The sequence below is a fragment of the Bison bison genome, unplaced genomic scaffold (genome assembly GCF_000754665.1).
Source record: "Bison bison bison isolate TAMUID 2011002044 unplaced genomic scaffold, Bison_UMD1.0 scf7180017864034, whole genome shotgun sequence".
Taxonomy (NCBI): Eukaryota; Metazoa; Chordata; class Mammalia; order Artiodactyla; family Bovidae; genus Bison; species Bison bison.
This window is the reverse complement of record NW_011494606.1, coordinates 7,945,158-7,963,616: the sequence shown is the minus strand read 5'-3', so window position 1 is coordinate 7,963,616 and position 18,459 is coordinate 7,945,158. Positions and strand designations below refer to the sequence as shown.

The following is an 18,459-nucleotide window of genomic DNA, read 5'->3' as shown; positions in this document are numbered from 1 at the left end:
GCTCTCTGGTTTCTGCTTGCTTCAGAGTAAAAGTACTCAAAAACGAAAGCAATTCCATCAAAATAAACGAAGGATGTGGCTGTAACAGAGGCAGCTGAAGTTTGTGGAGAGCAATCTGAAGTCACCTAACCATCAGCCACCTTTGTACTCTCTTGGCCGTGGGTCAGCACCATTTTCTTGAGCATGCTGGTGGTGGAGCCCCAGCTCCCATACAGCCTCTGTGGGAGGCCCAGGAGGTGAGCCCCAAGACTCGGGGGAGACGCCTTCCCTCGACTAGTCCCTCGATAAGCTGCTGGTTTACATGATTACACTTCCCTTCCTCATTGTCCTCGCCCTGAGGACGTCCAATTTCCAAGTCTGGCCTAACACTCCGGGAGATGGTGGCGAGCTGCTGTCAGAAACCCTGGGAGTAAACCCTCCACCTTCCACAGCACCCGCTCTTCTCTGTGCCCGCCTCTGCCAGGCTCAGGAGGAGCTCGGTGGGTGCTCACTCTCCTTCCCGTGCAGCTCCCGGCCCTGGAACTGCCTGGGGAGGGGAGGCTGGAGAAGAGGGCAGGGCACTTCAGCCTCGCGAGGGTCTCCCACCACTCAGGTGTAGAGTGGGCCCTTGGTGAGGAATGGAGCTTGTTACTGCCATCTGCCCCCAAACCCCAGCCCCGGAGTCCTGGGGCAGGAGTGGGGGCTTCTAGACAGGGCTAAATAATCCGTCTTCAGCTGTTCAATTCCTGCTTCCTCCCCGGGGAGCCAGGCCCCTTAGAGTCTGGTGTAGCAGTCAGCCTGAGCAGCAGGATAGATTCTGGGAGACTTCTCCCTTCTTCATACCTCAGACTTCTTTACCTTTTTGTTCTCAAAATTTTCTACTATGAGCATATGGCTTTCAAATAGGAAGAATGAGGAGAATCAAAACCAAGGTAAAGAAATAACTATAATACCATCCCCTCTCTCCAGTGGTGCAAGTAATTTGTACAAGGTACTGACAAGGGAACGAGCTGGGTTGAAGGGGGAGAAAAAAACCAACAGTTTCTTTAATTCCTATCAATGGGGCTTGTTTATTCCCATTGAGAGGCAAGCATATATCTATGTTTAAATCCTCATCTTTTGTGAACAAATTAACGACTCCCCTGGGATGGTGGGTGATGGGGCTCTTAATGTGTTTTTGAATTTGTAATAAGGCACAGCGACAGATGGTGAAGGATTAATACACTTGGAGTGACTACTAAAATAATTTAATCTGTCAGAAAATGGCTCATTAAAAACGTATTTGTTCCTAGAGGAAATTTTTTCTTCATTAAAATGAGTCAAGGACGATACCCCCATGGCTGTGCTTTCCAGGCCTTCTAAAGGCCCTACTGAAACAACTGAGCGGAAATAAGGGTAGTTACGGGAGGGGTGTCTTTGGAACCCTGCCTTCCATGTCTCTGGTTGCAGAAGAGGGGTGCATGTGATTGAGAACAGACAGGCTGCAGCCTAGGAAGTCACTGGTCTTAAATCACCTCATCTTGATTAATGAGGGCAGGAAATTTAACGTTAACTAGTGTCAAGCTTCTCTTCCCTTGGCCCTGACGCTGTTCCCCAGACTCTTACCCACCTCCTTCCCCACCTCACTGGTTCCTTGTCACTTTCCAGGCCGCCCTGTCCCTTGTTCCTTCTTCTGTTCTGCCTGTCCCTTCAGGTACCGATCCTGCTCCTGGGCTGAGCTCCCAGGTACCACCTTGTACCCCGGACGCCCTTATGGAAGGATTGCCTTTCTCTTAGGTTTATCATTATCTTTTAACCAGGCCCACTAGGATATGGATATGAGGGGAGAACTCATGTTAACCAAATACATATGGCAGAAGACATTGAACTGGGACAGTCTTGAGTTCAAGTCCCAGCCCTGAGACCTTGGGCAAGAAGGGACTTTGCTGCTCTAAGTTGACTCTTTTGTAAAATTGGGTATTGATGACCTTGCATCATCACTGTAAGGACTGGAGAAAATGCCTTTAGAGTCTGGTCTGGAATAACTGTTACTTTAATGCCTATTCTACTAGCAGTGAAGGCTTCCCCTCAGCAGCTGGTGGTGGCAGGGAACTTGGGTAGACTTTTTCAGAGGAATGGAGAACGCACAGACCCAGCAATGCACCTGTGGGAACCTTCTCCTGTTAGGGGATATGAACAGAGGTTAAGCACCTTGGAAGGTTCCCTGTGTGGTGGAAATTGATCTAGAAGACTGTTAGATACAGAGATATGGGGCCAGGATGATAAGGAAAGTGCCTCAACAGCCTCTCTCCCGATGCGTGCATTTATTTCCACTGGAGAATGTTTTGACAGTAATCCCAAATTACAAATATTAATACAAATAAATACCCTTTGAACCAGGAATTTCACACTAAGAAACCAGAAGGTCAAATGTACTAGAATTTGTCAAATGTGCAGAAGGACAAATGTACTAGAATTCTTTGTGGCAGCATTGTTTGCAATAGAAAAAGGTTTTAACAACTTGACACCCACCAGTAGGGGACTAGTTGAATTAATTAAGGCACATGTATTCCAATTTATGTATAATAGATCTGTGCCCATTAAAAAGAATGACACAAATCTACATGCAGTGATATGGAAAGAGTCCCAAGATGTAATATAAATTTTTAGAACTCAAGGTGCAGAGTAGTATACATGTGTGCTACCAGTTGTGCTAAAGGACAAAAAAAAAAGGAAAAGAATATGTGTTTGCTGGTCTCTGCCCAGCATGTCTCTGGAAGTATTCAAAAGAGTGGTTTGCCTGGATTCATGAGCCCAGGAGCAGGAGGGAGCTTTCACTCTGCCTTTGTATCTTTTGAATTTTGAACCATTAGACTACAATATTCAAAACACAGCTTAATAGTTTTAAAATCCTCCCCACAAAGCCTCCTGGCTCTGGGCCTGTGTACAGGAGCAGAGGCCCTTGTAAGCCCCAGCCTCCCACCAGGCTCAGCGCCTGGGCTTTTGACAGGCTTTCTTTTCACAGTGTGGGGTCGGCTGGGCTGGTGACGGCTACATCTGTGGAAAGGATGTGGACATTGACAGTTACCCTGATGAGGAGCTGCCATGCTCGGCCAGAAACTGCAAAAAGGTGAGGGGGACGAGCAGGAGAAGACACACGCAGACACACGCGCGAGCACATATGCACACTCGCTCTGTGGCTTTCCAGAGCCACATCTTATATCAGGGAGGGGTTCTGTGGGTTCCATTCAGAATGTATTTTTAAAGTAGCTGCATCTCAAATGTAGCAAAACAGCCATTGACAATAAAGTCAGATAGGTACAGAGTGTGTTGAGGTCAGAAATAGTTTTTGATTTAGATGGAGATGGGGTGGGGAAATGGGGAGAAGTTGGTAAAAGGGTACAAACTGTCCATTATGAGGTGAATGAGATCTGTGGATCTAATGTAGTTAACACTGTATTGTATGCTTGAAATTTGCTAAGGGTAGAACTTACATATTCTCAGCAAAATAAAGGTAGGGATAAATATGTAAGGTGACAGATATGTTAATGAAATCAGTGGAGGCATCACTTCATAGTATATACATGTATCAAATTATCACATTATACATTTTAAATGTCTTGCCATTTTGTCAGTTAAAATACCTCAGTAAAGCTGAAAAAAAGACAAACGTACATGTCCCTCTGAGCTGTGTTTCTCCAACTTAGGACAACTGCAAGTATGTGCCAAATTCTGGCCAAGAAGATGCAGACAGGGATGGCATTGGAGACGCCTGTGATGACGATGCTGATGGAGACGGGATCCTGAATGAGCAGGTAGGCACCTGCTTTGCTGGGAGGGTCTGGGAATGGCCACGTGCCAGAGATGGTAGAAGAAAGTCCATGAAGTTCACTGTTTATATGAATCATCCCAAATGTCCATTTCCATGCCTGTGTTTCCACAGCACTGTAACTTTTTCTTCTAAGATTCCAAAATGTTTAAAATACAAAACTGAGGAGCTTTGACTGCCTGAGGTCTACATCTCGTGCCAGCAGCAGGGGGGTGGGGTGGGAGGAGGTTGACTGGCATCCACCACAGGACCAGGCACACAGGCGGTCTCAGTAAATGTCGGTCTCGGGATCCTTTAGGATAACTGTGTCCTGACCCACAACGTGGACCAGAGGAACAGTGACAAAGACATCTTTGGGGATGCCTGTGATAACTGCCGGAACGTGCTGAATAATGACCAGAAAGACACTGATGGGGATGGGAAAGGAGATGCCTGTGATGACGACATGGATGGGGACGGTGGGTTTGCCTCGCGTTGTCTTTTCCTTGGGACCTATCTGTGCTTTTCTCCTTGTTCTCTCTTATGAGCAGGAACAGAATTGCTGATTCTGAAGGCCTTCCTGCTCTGGGGGGTTCTACATGGCCTGAGCCTGGGGGACCCCAGGTCCACTTATTTTTGTCTACTTATTTCTCCCATGTTTAATAACCTTCATGCTCCAGGAACTCAACATCATTGCCAGAAGCTGTAGGAATCCCTTCAAGCAGTGTCTTGTCAAGGCTGTATCTTTGGAAGACATCTGTCTTCTCAGACTACAGCTTCCTCCCTCCCACCGTCCTTCTCAAGCATAAGAGCCCTAGAAGTGGAAGATTGAGGGAGAGGGGCAGAGCAGGATCAAGCACTGCAGCCCCAGGTCAGGCTCCTCATGCAGAGAATCAGGTCTTTTCCCAGAGAGTGGAAAGGGCCATCAGGCAGGTGGCTGTACCAGCCAGCTCCAGGGTCCACTGAAGGGCCTCATACTTTGGTCTGTGTGAGTAGTACCCCTGGAGAACAATTCTAGAGCTCTGCAGGCCATAAGGAAGGACATTTGTTTCTGTATAGCTCCCATAAAACACAGATGATTGTCATCAAAGTATAGGCTGGATCTGATCATTTCTGAAAAACATATCACTTTATAGGACCTTGAAGGAATATCCTTTTAGAAATACACTATACCCACCAACACCCTACTCCAGAAAATTCACACCTCTCTAAAATGCAACCTTACCTTCTATAAGCCGGACAGCTGGTAAACCAGCTCAGCAAAATGAACAGAAAAGGCCCTGAGTTGTAGCATTTGCATTTCCATGATATAAATACCACTCCCACCATCCCTGGTTCCAAGGTACCAAGAGGAGATGACACAATTGAACAGGAAGCTGGGGAGAAATGGTGTGAAGGGCCTGGCTCCAGCCCACCACCGCCCAAGCCCTGGGGCCCTGGTAGTAACAGACCCACGAGCTCCTCCCTCCCCAGGCTTGGCCCTCTTGCTGCCTCATCTGGTCACAGTGATAGCCCTCAACACCTTGGACAGATTCTAACTCGCTGGATAAATGCCACAAGTCACTGTTCGTTTTTGAGCCTCCCAGAATTCATCCTTTGATGTTACCTCAAGATAACTGCACCCCTGGAGAAGGGAATGGCTACTGACTCCAGTGTTCTTGCCTGGAAAATCCCATGGACAGAGGAGCCTGGCGGGGCTACAGTCCAGGGGTCACAGAGAGTTGGACATGACTGAGCACGCACACACAGCAGATAACTGCTGGAAGGGGTAGTGCTCCCCGAGGATGGCCTGGGCGGATGCCACTCCCCGCGTGCTGGCCTAATCACTACAACTCCTGAAAGTCTGTGCTCCAGACCTTTCTGTGATGTTCGCCTGACTCAGGGAAGCATTCCTCTCTTGAAGGAATAAAAAACATCCTGGACAACTGCCAGAAAGTTCCCAATAGTGACCAAGAAGACAGAGACGGTGACGGTGTGGGGGATGCCTGTGACAGCTGTCCTGAGGTCAGCAACCCAAACCAGGTTAGTAGGACCCAAGGGAAGCCGAACCCCAGGCTGAGCGCCCCGTGCAAAGATGCACTTTAAGACCAGCATCTGGAAGAACCCAGCAGAGCCCACCAGCCCCGTTTGCTGCTGCTCCCTTCCTCCTAACAGCAGAGGTGATAATGTTGTATACGTAGGACTGGAGGTGATGGGAGGGACACTGCAGGACATCTGGGGCCCTCTGACTCATCTCACAGGCTGTAGAGTCCCTCTGATGTCAGTCCTAGGAATCTAAGGATGCCCAGAACAAGTTTTTTTTTTTTCCTGCTGAAAGGAAAATGTAACGGAAATTAACTATGGGGAGCCTCATGTCCCTTTCATCCCCAAACCCCTGTGTATGGACATTTCAGATTAGGTTCAATCAGCGATGTGCAGTTTCTCTTCTCTCTCCTCCTTCCTGTCTGGATCCTTGGGTGTGATGTGTCACATATTTTGAAAGCCCTGGGAAGGGGTCGTCATTGTTGCCCTCTGACTCACTCCTGTTCTGGCTCCGCTCCAAAATACAGAAGCAAAGCAAAACCTGCTTGCTTCATCCTCGTGTCTGTGGTTGGCCCCCTTCCGACCTGTGCCGGAGGGCCGCGTCTGCACCTGCCCCCACACTGCCCCGGCGCCCTTCTCCAGTCAGCTCATCTGGTGTGTAGGCAGCCCGTCCTTGGAGCTTGATATTTTGGAAGGCTTTTTTGAAAATTCAGCATTGTGCCTACACCAATATGGTGTTGTCCTTTTGCAGCTTGCACCACCCCAATTTCAAAGAAATAATTCCTGAGATCCAGTGATGATGGGCCAGGCCTGCCTTCTCCGGAACGTTCTGTGCAGGCCTAGGGATAAATAACATGTTCTGTTCCCTTTGCAGTCTGACGTGGATAATGATCTGGTTGGGGACTCCTGTGACACCAATCAGGACAGGTATGGCATGTCTCCCAACTGCATAGGACCAGATGAAAAATCCAGAGGGAGTTTTCTCTCTCAGAGCTTTCTGCTGCTACCATGCTTTGGGGGCTCTCTGGGTAGATTGAGTTGCTAGAGGAACAATGGCTGTCTTTGGTCAGGGTCACTGCACCTCTGTGGATGGGGGAGTTGACTGTATCTCCACGTGGATGGGCCACGAGGCACTCGAGCAACTGAGACTCCATCACAGGAGAGGCTGTGTGGCATCCCTTGTTAGAGATGGGCTCTGGAGCAACACACCTGGATGTAAATCCCAGTTCTCCACTTAACACATCAGCTAAGGCAATGGCACCCCACTCCAGTACTCTTGCCTGGAAAATCCCATGGATGGAGGAGCCTGGTGGGCTACAGTCCATGGGGTCGGCTAAGAGTCGGACACGACTGAGCAACTTCACTTTCACTTTTCACTTTCATGCATTGGAGAAGGAAATGGCAACCCACTCCAGTGTTCTTGCCTGGAGAATCCCAGGGACGGGGGCGCCTGGTGGGCTGCCGTCTATGGGGTCGCATAGAGTTGGACACGGCTGAAGCGACTTAGCAGCAGCAGCAGCAGCAGCAGCAACCTTACACATCAGCTGCCCATCTCTCTGTGCCTCCATTTCCTCATCTGTAAAATGGGGCTAAAACTGGAATGTAGCTCTTAGGACTGTTGTGAAGGTTGAGCTAGTTTATGGAAAGTACATATCACAGTTTCTGTTACATGGATATTAGCTCTTTTGCTATTGTGTGTTCTTTCAGCTCAGGGAAGCTTAACCATCAGCCCCAAATAGAGAGCTGCCAGCTTGCTGAGAGATCTTTGTGATTTCATTGTCTCTGGAATCGTTTCATTCAGTCTTCTTGGGTGGAATTGTTCTATGCAAATGAATGCTGTCAGCCCTTCTCATCCCACATGGATGGAGGCCTATGTTAGGACAAAGAGCTGGATCTGATGCTATAAGAACATCAAAAACGTAGACATGGGCAGCTCTGCTAGAGGCACCTGCGGTCTGAGACTCTGGACCCTGTCATCTCCATAGGGAATCATAGGGGGAGCAGGACAGGGATGAGGGAGGGAAAGGGTCTGAAAGGCAAAAGGAACAAGGTAGCTTCCCTCCTCAACTTCTCCTTAGAGGCTGCCCTACAGCCAGCAGCTCTGAAGCCCAGCCTTGCTCAAGGATAGATCCTGTCAAGCCCCATCTCCATCCACGTGCTCCATGTCCTTGCTGCAGAGTACATGCTGGCTAAGTGAACGTCAGCATACTTCTCAGTCTGTCTCAATTTCTTCATCTGCAAAGTAGAGATAATTACATGCATCTTAAAAGTGATGGTGCAAATGAAAGATAATGTGGGTAAAGCTCCCGGCACAGTACTGGCCCCTGGGTGACCTGCAGAAAATGGTAAGTGAGGTATTTTTGTTCCCACAGCATGAGGAGAGGCGAGTCCGTGACAGGCTGACACAGGATATCTCTATTGTTGAGTGGAAGGTGGGACTGGTACCCTGACAACTTCCCTCAGTGATGAGCATCACGAATGTTCCCTGTTGCAGGTCATCCTGCACTCTGATTGCCATCTGAGTGCTTTCTAAAATATCCTGTCCCACCAGCCTCTAGAAGTTGCCTAAAATAAATGACTCATTTGCTACATTTTAATTCCCACAGACTTGAGGACAGAAACTGCTTGGTTTTGCATAAAAACGTTCGGGGCTATATGGCATGGCTGCTGACGGCAGTAGCTCAGGCTTATGTTTTGGAAAACAGCCCTGCCACAGGCCCAGGAATCCCGCTGTTCGAGCCGACCTGACTTTCCCTGGGTCCCATCTGGGAAGCCTGGCCTAGAGGGCATGCACTGGTCCCTGGCCTCCTTTTCCCATCCCATTGTGGGGGTAGTTGCTGGCCCAGGATGGGCCATGGGTAGAACTGGTGAAAGGAATATCTGCTGTAATCCCGAGTAGTCATAGGAGGCCACTGTCCACTCAGGGAAGCTTGGGGACAGGGCACACTCTTCCCCTGGTGGCCATCAGGCCTGGAAAGAAATTGAGACTCAGAGACTGAGGAGTATGTTGAAGTCCACTTCTTGTGCACTCACAGCTGATGCTTCTCGGGTCTACTGGCCAGGCATGGTGAAGAGTATTAGAAAAGGAAACTCCATAGGGCCTCCCAAGGGCTAGGCCCCTGGAAGTGGTTTTTCATGAAAAAAATGTAATATGCACTATTCTAATCAGCCTTCAGTCTTCAAGCCTGCAAGGTGGGCTGTTACTGTCCGCATGGCCCAGAGGGGGATGCCAAGTGTCGTGTTGGGGCCACGTGCACAGCTGAGCCAGGGCTCTCAGCCAGCACTTTGGTGCCCTGCCCGTCCCTCTGTTCCACTCCCAGAGTCTCTGCAGGGATCGTAGTCATACCAGGGACTGAAAGGAGCATTTGGTCACGGAATCACAGAAATTGACCCTTATTTTGAATAGAAAAGATCTACTTGTTGCAACAGGTCGGGAAAGTAGGAAATGGTCTCTGAGGCCCATAAGGCAGCCTTATCTCAGGACTGTGAAAGTTGCTCAGTCGTGTCTGACTCTGCGACCCCAAGGACTGAAGCCCGCCAGGCTCCTCTGTCCATGGAATCCTCCAGGCAAGAGTACTGGAGTGGGTTGCCATGCCCTCCAGGGGATCTTCCCAACCCAGGGAGCAAACCTGGGTTTCTTGCATTGCGGGCAGATTCTTTACTGTCTGAGCCACCAGGGAAGCTTGATAAAAGACCAAGCCTGGTTAAGACCCCAAACCCAAACCCCTCCTCCTAAGAACTGGGCTCCTCGTGTCCCCTGCTGAGCTGTGACGTAGCCCCTCCCTCCCTTCTCCCACAGCGACGGAGACGGGCACCAGGACAGCACAGACAACTGCCCCACCGTCATCAACAGTGCCCAGCTGGACACGGACAAGGATGGCATTGGCGACGAGTGTGACGACGACGACGACAACGACGGCATCCCAGACTTGGTACCCCCTGGCCCGGACAACTGCCGGCTGGTCCCCAACCCTGCCCAGGAGGACAGCAACAGTAAGCGGGCTCGGCCCAGGGCTCCCCTCAGCCAGGCTCACGGCGGCCCACCTCTGTCAGGGTCCAGCTCCTCCGAGCAGCCACAGCTTGTGTGGACAGGAGAACCCTGGGAGCCATGCGTCTCCAGCTGTCAGAGGCGGGCACAGCCCTGGTCTGAGACCACATGGGGCAGGGAAGCAACCACACGCTCCCCCTTGGGGCCTGCCCACCCCTTTCACCAGTGTCCCAGCGGGAGCAGGAGGGAGAGGAGGCCAGGGCAGCACAGGCGGGGGTGGGGTTCACAGGCTCCGATGCCTGCAGGGGACAGGTGTGCACAGGGCCAGAAATGAGATGGCAGAGTTGTGAGCACGGTAAGCGTGCCCACGCCGCATACGCAAACTCACGTCTTGATACTAATACCATCCTGTTAGCTGGACAAAAGACACTTTGGGCTAGATTCAGCCTAAGGGTCACTGTAAATTATTCTGAGAGAGTGTCTGATGGCCATAATTTCCCTGCTCTTTATGTCATAGTCCAGAAAGTACCGCAGACATTTGCTTACGTAAGGTCAGACTTAAGATCCACCCGTCGTTGAGGTGCGATCCTAGAGGACACCCAGGGTTTCTTGTCAGGTCAGCTTTGAACAGTTACCCTCACGCTGCTGCTGGCAAGTCCTTCTGACCACCTGCAGTGGGGTTCAGCCACCCACCACCAGGATCCCAGGCCTGGCTCAGCCACAGCTGACTCCAGGACTTCTCTCTCCACGCAGGCTGAAGACCTAGCCCTGGCGCTGGGCTCTCTTTGGCTCCTGTCACAGAGGGGGTGGCGTGGGGGTGGTGGGCATTACCCAGCTCCCCTCCTCCATTCCCTCAGGCGACGGAGTGGGAGACATCTGTGAGGCAGACTTTGACCAGGACCAGGTCATTGATCGGATAGACGTGTGCCCAGAGAACGCAGAGGTCACCTTGACCGACTTCAGGGCTTATCAGACCGTGGTCCTGGACCCTGAAGGGGATGCCCAGATCGACCCCAACTGGGTGGTCCTGAACCAGGTGAGTGCCATGGGGCTGGCGATGGCTCAGCTTTGCCTCTCAACACAGGCTTTTTTTTAAAACTAATTTTTATTGGAGTATAATTGCTTTATAATGTTGTGTTAGTTTCTGCTGTACAGCAAAGTGGATCACCTAGACATACACATATCCCCTCCCTTTGGCCCTCCTTCCCATTCAGGTCTGAGTAGAGTTCCCTGAGTAGGTTCTCACTAGTTATCCGTTTCATACACAGTATCACTAGTGTGTAGGTGTCAATCCCAGTCTCCCAGTTCCTCCCCCCAACACAGGCCCTTCTGAGAGAAGTGGGTTAGAGGGTGCCGACTGTGAGCCAGGCACTTTCCCACGTCACATTTATTCCCCACAACAGTCCTGTTGACGGAGCGCTTTAATTAGCCTCATTTTACAGATGTTGAGCTCGAGTCTTACAAAGCTTGAATGATTCCTCATGGTAAAACGGCAGGTAAGCAGCTGAGACTGCTGGATTTGGGGCCTAGGCAGTCTCCCTAGACCCATGCTCCCAGTCTCTGCAGCAGGTGCCCCTGTGTGTTTGCCTCCTTGTGGAACTAAAGAAGGCAGGCACAGAGAGGCTTAGTAGACTTTCCAGCGTCACCCAGCAGGCCACATTCATTAAAAGCATATGTATGTTGGGCTGCCGTCTATGGGGTCACACAGAGTTGGACATGACTGAAGCAACTTAGCAGCAGCAGCATGCATTAATACACGACATTCGTTTTTCTCTTTCTGACTTACTTCACTCTGAATAACAGGCTCTAGGTTCATCCACCTCAGTTCAGTTGACTCAAATTTGTTCTTCTGTGGCTAGAAAAATGGTTACTGGTGAACCTATTTGCAGGGCAGGAGTAGAGGCACAGACACAGAGAACAGACTATGGACACGAGGGAGGGAGAAGAGGAGACAAACTGAGAGAGCAGCGCTGAGACATGTATATTACCATATGCAGAATAGATGGCTGGGGGGCACTGCTGTATAACACAGCCTAACCCCATGTTCCGCAGCCCAGAGGGGTGGGAGGGAGGTTCAGGAGGGAGGGGACCTATGTGTACTTACAGCTGATTCATGTTGTTGAATGGCAGAAACCTGGAGAAGGAAATGGCAAGCACTCCAGTATTCTTGCCTGGAAGATCTCAGGGACAGAGGAGGGTGGCGGGCTGCAGTCCATGGGGTTGCAAAGAGTCAGACACGACTGAGCGATTGAACAACAACATGGCAGAAACCAGCACAGTATTGTAAAGCAATTATTCTCCAATTAAAAATTAAAAAAGAATTTTAAAGCGTATGTTCTCTAGTTAAGAGTCTATTGAATCAACTCAAGTGACAGTTTTAGCAAAACAGTTTCTACTCAGCACTGAGGTTTTGTTTTGTTGAAAAGTGTATGTTTTCTTTGAGCACATAAGAAGGTAGGGCAGTTCTTCAAATAATGAAATCTTTACATGGAGCTCAGACATCACTGACTTCTCACCGGTGATGCCCGAGAATCTGAGCTTCCTCGAGCTTATTCCATCCCCTCTGAGGTTAATCTTAACTCCTGCATTTCTCTCTGCAGGGCATGGAGATTGTGCAGACCATGAACAGCGATCCTGGCCTGGCAGTGGGTATGTCCAGGGCCTCAGTCACCACTTGTGTGGAATTCACTCTTTCCAGCTACCCGCGTGGCTTGTCTGTTTTTCTCATCTGCTTTGATCTTTACAGGGTACACGGCTTTTAATGGAGTTGACTTCGAAGGGACCTTCCACGTCAACACCCAGACGGACGATGACTACGCTGGCTTCATCTTTGGTTACCAGGACAGCTCCAGCTTCTACGTGGTCATGTGGAAGCAGACAGAGCAGACATACTGGCAGGCCACCCCATTCCGAGCTGTCGCGGAACCTGGCATTCAGCTCAAGGTACTTGTCTCCCTTTCTTCTGGGCCCTTCACCCTCCTTTTAAATTCTGTGTTCTCCTATATGGCATTCATTAATAGAAATCGATGCATTTGTGCTCAAATCTGGGAACTCTGCAGCCCATCCAGGGGGCCATGCCTTCGCTTCTTTGTACGAGCTGCACGCTCCCCTCTGGGTGAGAACGTCTGACCCCAGAGGTGGGGAAGATTTAGGGGTACATCTTCGAGCACAGTCCCCTTGGAAACTGACTAATGTGTTTCCTCGGGTGGCCAACTTTGTACAGGAGGGCTGGGAAACCATGTCCGTCACTCCTGCTGGGAGGAAAGGCAGAGGTCAGAGCCCTCCTTGGCCAAATGTGGGGAGCGATGGGGCTGACAGCAGGGAAAGCACGGACCAAGGTAGTGGAATGCCGGCCAGTGCTGATCACTGAAGGCTGGGGATGACCACAGCAGAAATGGCATTGAAGCGTTTACGCCTTGTGTCCAGATTCAAGGCTGCCGGTTGCACCCATGAATCCCGACCCCATCACCACCCCAGGGATACGGGATGCAGGAAGTGCAGTCTATGTATCTAAGACCTTGCTCGTGTCGTTGTCCAGGCCGTGAAGTCCAAGACAGGTCCAGGGGAGCATCTCCGCAACTCGCTGTGGCACACGGGAGACACCAGTGACCAGGTCAGGCTGCTGTGGAAGGACTCCAGGAACGTGGGCTGGAAGGACAAGGTGTCCTACCGCTGGTTCCTGCAGCACCGGCCCCAGGTGGGCTACATCAGGTAGGCGCTGCGCCCCCTCCTCCCACATCTCAGAGCCTTCGCTTCCCTGAGCAGACAGCTCCCGAGGGCGAGCCAGGACCTCAGGCTCCCAGAAAAGAGGTAGGAGGAGGACACCCCGCTCAGACTGACCATCTGGATGGTAGGGCCACCTGGGGGGTAGAAGGACCTTCTGTGGGGGAGGCCTGGGCACCAGAACAGTCTGCCTCTCTGACCCGTGTGAGGCGAGACTGACCCTCATCCGCCCTCCTGTGTGGTCCCTCTGGACCCTGTATCATCACTTACCTCAGCATTTCGTGCTGCAGTGAGTCCCTCATGGTCTGATAAACTCCACAAGAGCAGCACCGTGTCTCATTTTATCTTGGTCTCCCCTGCGCCTGACATAGCAGTGACACATACTGCCCTCGGCATGAACTGACCCTCTTGTGAGCCCACTTTCTGCCTTATTTCCCTGTGAAAGTGTTAGTTGCTCAGTCAAGTCCGACTCTTTGCAAGCCCCTGGACTGTAGCCCACTGGACTCCTCTGCTCATGGGATTCTCCAGGCAAGAATACCGGAGTGGGTTGCCATGCCCTCCCCCACTGAATCTTCCCCACCCAGGGATCGAACGTGGGTCTTCCACATTGCAGGCAAATTCTTTACCGTCTGAGTCACAAGGGAAGCCCTTGGAATTTCCCTGTAGGACTGTTTAAAAAAACAAACACCTATTCTCAGAAACTAGGATGTCTTAGAACCACATCTTTGACATGTAGTCAATGTACTTTGGAGAAGGAAATGGCAACCCACTCTGGTATTCTTGCCTGGAGAATCCCAGGGACAGGAGCCTAGTGGGCTGCCATCTATGGGGTCGCACAGAGTCGGACACGACTGAAGCAACGCAGCAGCAGCAGCAGCAGCAATGTACTTACTTTCTCATTCCTCAGACTTAAAGATCCACACCAGCTTATGTAGCACTTCTTTAGGAAGAGGTGCTGATTGCATTTTCCTGACCGGGGCAGGAAAGCTGCCGAGTGGAAAAAAGGAAATCATGAAAGCTAATTCATACTTTGTCTTTCTTTGAGACTTTACACCAAAAGTGGTATCTGTCTAGAGGGAGGTTGTCATATTCTCAACCCTATTAAGCTGCATGCCCCCTTTTTTATAACAAATATTTTGAAATGCAGCCTCTTCCATCCCAAATGAAGTCATAGAAAATATTACCTACCTGCATGATGTTAAGGATCAATCTGATCCCTAATGGAGAAATAAGATTTATAACAAAATAGTGTAAGTGCTTGGACACAACCGTAGCAGAACACACAGTGAGGCTGCTGCTGGCCCGTGTACCTAGAATCACTGCAGAGGTGACGTCCTGCTACAGCTCGTGGGTTGTGGCCACAACGCGGTATTGCCAGCAGTGTTGTGAATTTCTAAAATAATGAACAGCTACAGAGAAGGACAAATATCGTATGATACCTCTTAGGTGTGGAGTCTAATAAAAGGGTACAAGTGAACTTTGTTACAAAACAGAAGCAGTAGATGTAGAAAACAACCTTATGGTTACCAGGGAGGGAAAGGATGGATTGGGAGGTCAGACCTGACATATGCACACGACTGTTTATAAAGTAGATAATAAGGACCTACCGTATAGCACAGGGAACTCTACTCAGTACTCTGTAATGTCCTTTATGGGAAAAGAATCTAAAAAGAGTGGACATAGGTATAACTGACCTACTTCGCAAAGACAACATTGTAAATCAACCATACTCCAATAAGATGAATAGGGAACAGCTTAATTTTTAAACAGGACAATGAAGTACAGTTGACTTGAACAATTCAGGGGGTGGTTCCCAGACCTGCAATGGACAAAAATCCACAGATGCTCAAGTCCCATGGTCGGCCTTCTGTATCTGTGGTTCATATCTGCAGATTCAACTACCCGCAGATCATGTAGTGAAATAGTATTTATGGGGGGAAAAAAATCCACATATTAGTGTGCCCATGCAAACCTATGTTGTTTAAGAGTCAAATGTACTCAACAGTTTATCAGTTTACCCTGGAAAAAAATCAGTTGATATTAGTGCAAAAATACTTGATATTCACACCTGAGTTGGGTTTTAAGCCCAGATAACTAGAAACAGGCCAAGGGTCTGTTCCTACCCAGGGGTCTGGAGGAGCACCCCAAAGGTGTCTGGATGCAGGACAGGTTTTCATAGTTCTCTCCAGGGCCTTGTAAGCCACCCAACATCCCTGCCTTCTGCCACTAAATGCCATGGTTACAGCCCCAAATGCCCCCCCACCCACATTTCTAAAATCCTACTTAGGGAATGCTGTTCCTCCCGAGGAAAATCATTGCTCCTGGATCCCAAAGAGCAGTGGTTTTTAAGTATGATGTCTGGACAGGGTAACTCACTGCACAGTGAAGTCACAAAGCCTCTTGGTCCTGGGTCGTATTGTGCTTTCTGATTCATCAGTGAGGACCCATTGAGTTGGACTCAGTGCCCAACCTCATCTAGGCCTTTCGAGGGACAGAAGAAGGGCAGATGTGAACAGGTGGTCCCTGACCTCATGGATCTCCCAGTCTAGCAGGGAAAGGGGAAAAGAGCAGCCGGAAGCACAGCCCAGGTCTGAGAAAAATGGAAGATGAAACAGAGCAAAGATGTAGGTGGCCAAGAAGTAGGACCCCCTGTCTCCTGATGGGTGGTTCCTCCTGACCTTGGTTTGAAACCCACTCCGGCTGTGTTGTCCACAGGGTGCGATTTTATGAAGGCTCTGAGTTGGTGGCTGATTCTGGGGTCACCATAGACACCACCATGCGTGGAGGCCGGCTCGGCGTATTCTGCTTCTCCCAGGAAAACATCATTTGGTCCAACCTGAAATATCGCTGCAATGGTAATGCACATTCTTGTTACTGAATAGTATTACTACTAGAAAAAAAAAAAATCAAACAATGCCACCTTATTGTATAGCACACATCTCTCCCAGAAGCCGAACGTCATGCCACATATTCCTGAAATCTGAGGGTCCCTCTGTGATCCAAGCAAAAGGCAGATCTCATGTTTCCTATTTGATAGATGAGGAGATGGAACCCTAGAGAATTAAACTATTAAACTGCTTGGCTTGGGACATAGGGTTCTGCGAGAGATGGAGGCAGATTTAATTGAGAGGCAGCCTTCATTTTCATATAGCTCAAACACAATCATAAACTCAAAACCCATTCTGCCTGCTCATTTTCTTTTGGCCTGTGAATGACGCTCCTGGGCTTTAAGCCAACAGTTCGCAAAGCTGCCTGAGGTAGAAAATGGCTGCGGGGTTGGGGAGTATGGGGGGTGGTTCTTTGGGGGCTTGTTGGGCGGGCTGACAGCGACCCCTACAGGATGCCTCCCAGCTCGAGATGCACTAGGGCTGGAGGGAGCCTTCCTAATGCCCCTGTGCCTGTCCCCCTTTGCAGACACCATCCCAGAGGACTTCCAAGAATTTCAGACCCAGAATTTTGATCGCCTGGATAAATAAATGGAGGACGCAATCCGTAACTGCTTTTCCAAACACTAAAGTCATATGTTTTTTAACCTCCTACAATTTTCTTTGTATTCAGTGTGGCTTTCTTTTTGCCCACCCAGATATACCAAACTTCTTATATGAATGTGGCAATAAAGAAGAGATGATTTCTAAAAACCATGTTACCCAGACATCACTCCCACGTGGCTCAGGCTTTGACGGGGACTCTGCTGTTCTCTGTGGAATCCACAGACAATCGCCAGGGGATCTTTCTTCCTCAGTCGTGAGGTTGACCATGTACATCAGTCAGAAGGCTCAGGCCAAAGGTCTCACCTTCTGTTTCTTTCACAGAGAAGCCTGACAGTTCCTCACCTCAGCAGCCTCCTTATTTGGGGTAAGGAACCTCAGAAACACTGCTCAGGGACACTATTCCTATGAAGACTTTTCCTGACCGATCCTGGGTCGTTTGTCCAATTCTTTCTTATACCCTCTCCACCCCACACGCCTTCCACCCAGACCTCTACCAGTACTTTCAACAATTGTGCTTTTTTATATATTTGGCTCCCCCTAGTGGAATGTCAGCTAATTGAGAATTAAAGGACCACATCTTACTACAATCTATATACTCTGAATACCTGGTATGGAGATTACCTGTCCATTTTTTGCTAGACGGCTGACTCTTAAGTAATAAGGACAATAATGTATATGGATATGAGCCCTCCTACAACTCAGAAAGCTGCTCACAACATACACTATCTATGGTGGTATCAGCAGCCTCACTTTATGTTCAGGACAGAAACTTGCCTGATTTTTACATTAGTTCTTCTCCCATTTCATTTGTAAGGCAAATGATCCAGGCAAATTTTTTAAATAAATTCCCTTAGATTTCTGTTTCAAGAAATATTGCTGGGCGGCAATATATTCTATTCCAGAATTCCCGGAAATACCTTAAGTTATAAATAAAGGATAAACACTGTCACCATTTTATTATGATTTTGGTAGAAACTACAGTGGCGTATGCATGACGGATACAAGACATGGAGGATTTTGGTCCACCTCACACGTAAAGCCTACAGGTGTAGGTTGCTTCAAAAGTCGGGACTAGGGTCTTCGATCAGGGTCTTCGGTGACGGGACACAGCTTGGGCCTGTCCACCAACCCCCTGCTTGCTGACACTGTCTAATCGCCCAGGCAGACCCTGCTACAGGAGCCGCCTCCCAGGGTATCGGGGCTGCACTGCTACTGTGACACATCTATAGATCGATCCCAATTCAAAAGAGTCCAGGAAGGAGAAGTAAATTCGTATGGTTGGAGAATGTCATCTCTCAATCCTCCCCCCTTTTCCTTGCTTTTTGTGTCTCACTGAAAGGTTATTTCCTGAGCCCTAAGGCCTTCAGGAGCCCTCTGGCCCTCCTGGTCCTCCACCCACTCTATGGTATAGAGTATACCTTTATAGGTATAAAAGCTATTTTATACTGTAACATTTTAGTGCCCTTTCT

At 49.4% G+C, this 18,459-nt stretch overlaps 1 protein-coding gene across 1 annotated transcript in view; it reads left to right on the top strand.

The window, feature by feature from the left end:
- THBS4 (thrombospondin 4) overlaps positions 1–18,049 on the top strand; it is a gene marked incomplete at its 5' end in the record, with an annotated part of 54,828 nt that extends 36,779 nt beyond the window's left edge. Inside the window, 12 exons of the mRNA XM_010834612.1 lie at positions 2,984–3,088; positions 3,666–3,773; positions 4,086–4,245; positions 5,670–5,788; positions 6,663–6,715; positions 9,588–9,781; positions 10,634–10,812; positions 12,377–12,425; positions 12,523–12,719; positions 13,315–13,487; positions 16,215–16,354; positions 16,914–18,049. Coding sequence (XP_010832914.1) covers positions 2,984–3,088; positions 3,666–3,773; positions 4,086–4,245; positions 5,670–5,788; positions 6,663–6,715; positions 9,588–9,781; positions 10,634–10,812; positions 12,377–12,425; positions 12,523–12,719; positions 13,315–13,487; positions 16,215–16,354; positions 16,914–16,975 — 1,539 coding nt within the window. The remainder of the gene's footprint in view (positions 1–2,983; positions 3,089–3,665; positions 3,774–4,085; positions 4,246–5,669; positions 5,789–6,662; positions 6,716–9,587; positions 9,782–10,633; positions 10,813–12,376; positions 12,426–12,522; positions 12,720–13,314; positions 13,488–16,214; positions 16,355–16,913) is intronic.
- Between the last annotated feature and the right edge of the window lie 410 nt (positions 18,050–18,459).